This window comes from Quercus suber, unplaced genomic scaffold, assembly GCF_002906115.3.
Source record: "Quercus suber isolate HL8 unplaced genomic scaffold, Cork oak 2.0 scaffold_1314, whole genome shotgun sequence".
In the NCBI taxonomy this organism is placed as follows: Eukaryota; Viridiplantae; Streptophyta; class Magnoliopsida; order Fagales; family Fagaceae; genus Quercus; species Quercus suber.
The window spans coordinates 15803-23524 of NW_027070703.1; the positions used below are offsets into that span (position 1 = coordinate 15803).

The 7722-nt window shown below is 30.6% G+C and overlaps 1 protein-coding gene across 1 annotated transcript in view; it reads left to right on the plus strand.

Annotated features, from left to right (window-relative positions):
- The window catches only part of LOC136065911 (uncharacterized), a 19266-nt gene extending 12114 nt beyond the window's left edge, over positions 1–7152 (plus strand). The window contains exons 8-9 of the mRNA XM_065769729.1: positions 6121–6396; positions 7039–7152. Coding sequence (XP_065625801.1) covers positions 6121–6396; positions 7039–7152 — 390 coding nt within the window. The remainder of the gene's footprint in view (positions 1–6120; positions 6397–7038) is intronic.
- Positions 7153–7722: the final 570 nt, after the last annotated feature.

The following is a 7722-nucleotide window of genomic DNA, read 5'->3' on the forward strand; positions in this document are numbered from 1 at the left end:
AAAAAGAAAAAGAAAAAGATAAACACTTATGACATGTCCTAATTTATTTTGAATCTATCACTCAGTAGTTGGAGTGTTTTACATCTGATGCTGACTCTGTTATGTCAAATATTGTCCAAGCCACGTGTACCTTTTGAAAAAAAAAAAAATCTGTTTAGCTAGATAGAAGAAAATTTAAAATTGAATTATAATTTCAAAATTAACTATTTAAGTATGCGTTTGCGTAGCAGTTGCGTTTGCGTTTGCGTTTGCGTGCGTTGCGTTGCGTTTTTTTGGGTAGTCCTATGGCACTGTTTATGGACCAGCCAAGGTACAAAAACGCATGAATAATATTCGTGAACAGTATTTTTTTAAAAAAAAAATTTGTTACAGTGTTTTGAGAAATAAATTTTCAGTTTTCAGCAAATAAGTAGTATCCAAACCTATCATAAATCTAAGCACATAGAGTTAATTATAAATTGCATTAAATCCAATAGTCAGGATCATCTTTTTTCTTCAACAAAGCTTAAATATATGGGGGCGCCACGCACCAGTGTGGCTACGTGACTATGTCCATTCCTTGAAATTTTTTCAACTTCATATATTTGCAAAGCTTTCATATTTGTAAAACACAATTACTCAAATAGGAAAAGAAATGAAAGTTAGAGAGGTCAGGAATAATTTTCTTGTTTTTAAAGCCAAAGTTACCTTGATTACTGCTTAAGAAAGAAAGAAAGAAATTAAAGAATATTTTATGGTGCATTTGTATAAGTTATTGGAAGGGTTTAAAAATGCCTTTTCAAGTTCCCAAAATACCTACCAAACCGATCCTTAATGTTCTAAAAATTCAACCACAATTTGTTTTTTTAAATCTAAATCTTATCTTATCATATTATAGGAGTTTCAAAATTTCCGTCCATGTAAAAGTCTGTAAACAGTAAACACATACAAACTTTGTAAATACATGCAATATTTAATTGAATTCCTATACTACGGGCATTCCCTTGACTACTAAAATTATAGTATATATTAATTTTATTTCTTAAATGAAAGGCATAGATGGTCATGTTAATTTCTAAAGCTTTCTAATAAACCTTCAGTTCCATTTTTGTATTGTCACTATCAAATTTTCAAAACAAGAAGAATTTGAATTTTTAATGAATGGACTTTTAAGTTTTAAGTAGAAGTTAGTTTACTCGAAAAATCAAAGGAACTATCTATTATTATTAGAGCCCATGTTCCTTAAAAGAATTTAAAGTAAACTCGTCCAAACTTCTTGGGGTATCGATTTTCTGCAACCCAAAACAGTAACAATAGCTAATTTGGGCAAGAATGTAAAAAAGTCTTCTTGTGGGTTCCTTGGTAATCATAATTAATGAAGGGAATACCAAGAGAAATGTTTAAGAAATCTTGGGTTTTAGGGAATAAGTATTTAAATTAAAGATTTTACCCCATAAAATAGTTTTTCTTTTTAGGATGGATCCATTATGAATAAATGTGATTTCTTTTTTGGGTTTCCACTAGGTACACACTAGAGAACAAGTACTTTTGGTGGTTGGGGCAGGTTATGTGTCTTTTTAATTTATATTCATTGGCCTAAAAAATAAGATAAAATAAAATAAATTGTTAAATGAGAAAAAGTAAAGTTTTAATAAAACTTTATTCAGCCAAATAAAGTCAGTCATGTTTGGCAAAAGCTTTTTGTTTTTTGTTTTTGTCATAATTTTTATTTATTTTTAATAAAACAAAACAAGTTATTTTTAGCTTTTCATCACAAGTGACATAAAAGCTATATATATATATATATATAAACTATATCTCTATTTTTTTTAATCATATTTAGCATATAAGTTTTCACGATTAAAAAAAAAAGCATATAAGTTAGTAATAGAAACTATGAGATACACAATCAGACAAATTGCAAAAATTTTGAGAGTTTAGGTAAGTGAAATTTAAGGGGTTGTTGGACCATTACACCATGAATTTTGTTTTTTTCCTGATTAATGGAATCCCTCTTTCTTTTTAATCACATTAAATAAAACTACAAAGTTTTTGAGCGAATACAAACCTTCAGTACCACATTTTGTGTTCCTCTTTATGTTTCACTAATCATAACTTGTCATGTGTTTATTTTTTTCTATTTTAAACTTTGGCTATTTTATAAAGAAAGTTAAACAAATACACGGCAACTTGTAATTGGTGGAACATAAAGTAGAATACAAAATGTGGTATAGAAGATTTGTATTCCTTTTGAGCAAGTAGAGTTCTTTTTCTTTTTTTTTTATTTTTTTTTTTTTTTTAAATTTAGTGTGCGTTTGGATACCGCTTATTTTGTTGAAAACTGAAAAATATATATAAATATATATATATATATATATTTCGGTTACTGTTCATTAATGAAATTACTGTTTATTTGCATGTTTGTACTGTACATGTCACATGAACAGTGCAAACCGTGAAAAACACAAACCAAATGGAGCTTTAATTTTCCATAATTAGAAATTTAGGTAACAAATAGCATGACCATGAGGACTAAGAGTGCTATGTCCATAAAGTTTTGGGGGTGGGTAGACCATTACATGTCCCTTTCCTGTTAAATACAACATAAAAATAAAAAATAAAAATAAAAAAAATAAAAACAAAACAAAAAACTACAGCTGTCTCTTTCTTTTAATCATTTTAGGCAAATTGTGCTTATTGGAACTGCTCTTGTAGCAGCCTACTTACTTTAAAAAAAAAAAGCAAGAAAACTACTGATTAGGTCTTTGATTTAATGACAATGTCCCTTAGCTGAATATTGCACTGAGCCACAAACTCTGGAAACTCTGTTATGCTAAAAACATGAGCAAGCTTACTTTTTAAAAAAAAGGAAAATTCACCAACTCTCATTAATAAAATCAATCAGATTTATCTAATATCACTAGGTTTTGGATGAAGGAAGGGACTTCTTCAATCCAAACAGTCATTTCTGAAACAAATTGAGACTCTTTTGAGTTGTGATTTTACTAACTAGATTAAGTTTAGAAAAGAAACACATATTATACAAAATATAAACCATAATTCCATAAGTTGGGCCAACCTTCATCAAATTATATAGAGTTTATTTGTTACCAATACAGGAAAATAAATAAATAAAGGAAAAAGAGAAAAAGAAGCTCTATATATATATATATATATATATATATTTTTTTTTTTATACAAGATAAAATTTCTACTTTAATCTAATTTAAGTATATATGTGTGTGAAACTCTTTCCTGGAAACTTGAACCCTGATTTTTGCCCCCTACACTTCACAAGCATTTATACTTGTAGAGTGATTACCGCATTAAGAGTACATGGTGGTGAAGCTCTACATTTTTAGTACGCCACAATATTATATGAATTTAATGAGATAAATCTTGTGTTGTTCACCTTTCAGTGCTTTTTCACTCCTTACAAAATGTTTTTGGCAATATTTTTCGCATGCTTCAATTCAATTCCTATACTATCTCCTAACATTATTATTATTATTATTATTATTTTAAAGTACCACCTAACACCCTTTATGGTGAATCTATTGATTTTTTTTTTTATTTTAAAAAAAAAAAATCCCAAGTTAACACACACACAATGCATGATTTATTTTATTTTATTTTTGATGGAATATAATGCATGATTGGACTAAAGTGGATGAGTACAACATGGGTACCAGAGATCAAAGATGCTCATCTAGTATAATAAGAAGGTCATCATAGTAACTTCAATATGACAATTACACTATCTTTTCCTTAGTTTTATCTACCTTAAAAGAATGCTCTTAGCTCTTATTTATTTCTTGGTTTTTTTTTTTATTATTTAATTTTTTGAGGGCCCACATTACAGAAAATGGACCCACAGGTCCCACACTCTTCTCAGTGGCAGAGGCAACTCTTAGCTCTTTAATTAGTTCATTTTTACAACTAACTTTTTGCATTAGCCACTCTCTTAGCTTCTGATTAGTGCATTAACCCACCTAACTTGCTGTATTAGCCTTTGCATAAAAGATTTATAGCAGTCCTTTTCAATTGTCCCAATTGAAACATAAATACTAGGCTGTCTATGATGGACCATGGAATAAAGAGAGAAATCAGAATGAAAAGGCATTGTTTATGTGGCAAGAACATGACCATTGACAAAGTTTTGCCCAAAAAATCTTGAAAGTGCACCATCAAAAATATGTGGTCCACCAGAAACAATGGCTGAGATGAAATATTTGGGGCATCATGACTGGTGGGTCCAAAGAGGAAAAGTCCATTGTCTTCCATTCACGTACGTATAATAAAAGAATCCAAATTCTCATTTTGCAAAGAATAAATCTACCATCACCAAAATTTTCAAGGTGATTACTGATTAGTTCATGTGTAAAGATGCTATGAGGAAGAAAGTGCTAAGCAAAATTTCCTTGATATATAAAAGGAAAATTGATTACAAGATAATGCTCTATTATGTACACCAATAGCATTGCACTAGGGCAACTAATAAAACTAACTTAATGACAATTACATGGTAATAACGGGATAGCTAACACCACTAATAAAAGTAGAATTCAATTAGGAGATAGCACGTGTTCGCTTTTAGAAACTTTAATGAACCATGTCATGTGCACATATAGAAACAAATCTTCACTTCGTTCTAAACGACTCAGAACTTAGTACACATTAATAAGCTTGAGCTTCACATAGTTTAGAATCATTTCAACAAAATTCAAGCCTTCTTCAAATCCATTGGTTACAAATGCTATTAGCAAGAAAGTGCTAAGAAATTTCATTTATTAGAAGGAAAAATGATTAAAAGAAAATGCTTTGGTTATATACATTGATAACATAGCACTAAAACCAATTAATTGAAAAGGAAAACTAAGTCAATAACCGTTACGTGGTAATAACGGAATAACTAACACCACTAAAGAAATGATAATCCAATTAAGAGACGGCACTTGTTGGTTTTTAAGAACTTTAATGAACCACACAATGTGCACATGTAGAAACAAATTTTCAATTCATTTTGGACAGCTCGTAACTTAGTACATAACAGGTTTGAGCTACAAATATTCTTCAAATCCATTGGTAAGAAAGTGCTGTGCAAATTTCATTAATTAGAAGGAAAGATGATTACAAGAGAATGCTCTAGTTATATACACCAATAACAAAGCATTAAACTAAATAATAGAAAATAAAAAGTATCAAAACTAACTGTTAGCTGTTACACAGTATTAATATTTAATAGAATAACTAACTCCAATAATGAAAGGGAAATCCAGTTAGAAAACGATATATTCAAGCCTTTAGGAACTTTAATGAAACACGCAATGTGCACATGTAGAAACAAATCTTCAATTCATCTTGGATGACTTGCAGCTTAGTACATGACATAATTGAGCTACATGTTTAGAATCAGTTCAATGAACTTCAATTTTTTTTTTCAAATCCAAAGGTTAAAAATGCTTGCAAGAAAGTGCTAAAGCAAGTTGCATTGGTTATATACACTGAAAACATAGCACTAAAACTAATTAATTGAAAAGGAAAACTAACTTAATGGTACCTCCTCATGTACAAAAGTGCTTGAAATTCTAAGGAAAAAATGTTCAAGTTGCAGAGTTAGCAGTATATTATAATTATTTAAAAAAAAAAAAACTTAATGACTATTACACAATAATATTAGAATAAGTAAGACCACAAATAAAAGGACAATCCAATTATGAGATGACACACATTGGGCTTTAGAGCGTATGGCAGGCCATCACACATTGGGCTTTAAAGCATATGTGGGCTTGCCATACGCCAAATGTAAGGTACATTTGCATTCAGGCCCAAAACATGCTTATCAACTGGAAGGTCAAAATTGGGAAATGCTAAATTTTTTTGGCATAGTGCTATAGTATCATCTTAAATGTAAGATGGTATTGTAACTGAATGGGATAAATTTTTTTTTTTTAAATTTAATACTCTCTCTCCTCCTTTTTGAAATTTCTCTCTCCTCTTTCATTATTTCTCTTCTTTTCTCTCTCTTCCTTCTCTCTTTCTCATCTACTCTCTGCTCTCTTTAGACCCAAGGCCCTATGCTCTCTCCGATGACCCTCTCTCTCCAATAAGTTAGATGCTTGCATGTTTAAAATCTGAAAGGCTATCCAATTAAGTACTTTAGAGAAGCTGAGATCAGGGTCAGTGTGGGTTTTCACAACGGTGGAGATCGTGGGTTTTGACGACAGTAGGTCAATGGGCTGGGTTTGGATCGACGTGAGGGCTTCGATGACTTCAATGGGTTTGAATTGGAGCTTCGATGACTTCGATAGTGATTCCAACAAGACATCAATGGTGGGTTTCTTTGGAGGTGTGGTGGCTGTTGCTGGCTCTGATTGGTGGGTGTGGTGGCTGTTGGTAGCTCTGATTGGTTTGATGGTTTGTGTGTGTGTGGCTTAGTTGATGGTTTGATGGTTTGTGTTTGTGTTTTTGTGTGTGTGGTGATGGTTTTGGATAGGTAGATCGGTGTATTATGGGTCTATGTGTGAGTGTGGCTCTGTTTGTTAAAACTTGTGCTAGAGGTTGAGGGAGAAAGAGAGGAAAATGAATAGAAAAAGAGAAAAAAAAAAAAAAAAGGAATAAAATAGAATATTTAAATAAAATGGAAATTTTTTTTTTTTGGATGTTGGGTGTGTTGTAAAATGGTATGATATAATTGATAAAATAGTTTTTTGGGATAATAAAATGGGATCGGATAGCATTTCCCAATGCTAATGCTCTTAAGAACTTTAATGAACCACATGAATAAGACCACCAATGAAAGGACAATCCAATTAGGAGATGTAGAGATGGAATCAGGATTCAAAATTAGGGGGGGAGGCAAAGTTCTTTGTTCTTAGATTTTAAAAACTGGAATATCAATACTAGAGATTGACAAAATTGCATTATTAGCAATAATTTATTAATTATTATTTGTATTTTTTCTCTTGAAAAAAAAAATTAATAATAGGATTTTATAATAAAGAGTTTTGCAAGTCAATTGACACGTCTTAATATTTTCAAAGTCTAATTGATGTGTAGATGAAACGATCAATATGTGGCATAAGAGTTGTCTCTATGACTTTGAGGGTGGAATCATTTGAGAGAGGCATAGAGTTCTCAAGTGAGAGGGAGAAATTGGGTAAAGGTTATTGAATTTTTGTGATTTTTTTTTTTTTTTTGCTAGGATTTGTAATTAATTTGTTGTTATTATTTTTGCTTAGATCGGATTTATAATTTTTTCGAAGATTTTTCTTATTATTTGGATGTGTGCATTTTTTTATGTATAGATTTTTCTTGTTATCTATTTGTTGGATTTCTTGGGTTAATTTGTAAAATTTTTGGGAAGGGGGCTAAGTATATAAATTAAAGAGCCAGAATTAAAATTCTTTTTGTTAATACACATTCTAGTATAGGGGGGCATGGCCCACTTCTGTTATTGAGTAGTTCCATCCCTGAGGAGATGACACATGTTGGGCTTTAGAAACTTCAATGAACCACGTGATGTGTATATGTAGAAACACATCTTCAATTAATCATGGACGAAAAATTCAAAAAAATAATAATAGTAATAATGGACGATGTGTAGTTTAGTACATGATAGGGCTAGGCTACAAATTATTTAGAACTAGTTCAAATCCACTGATTTATCAGCTGGATTTCTAACTATTCTTAACAAAATATTTGCACACATCAACTAATACCAAAAAAAAAAAAAAAAAAAAA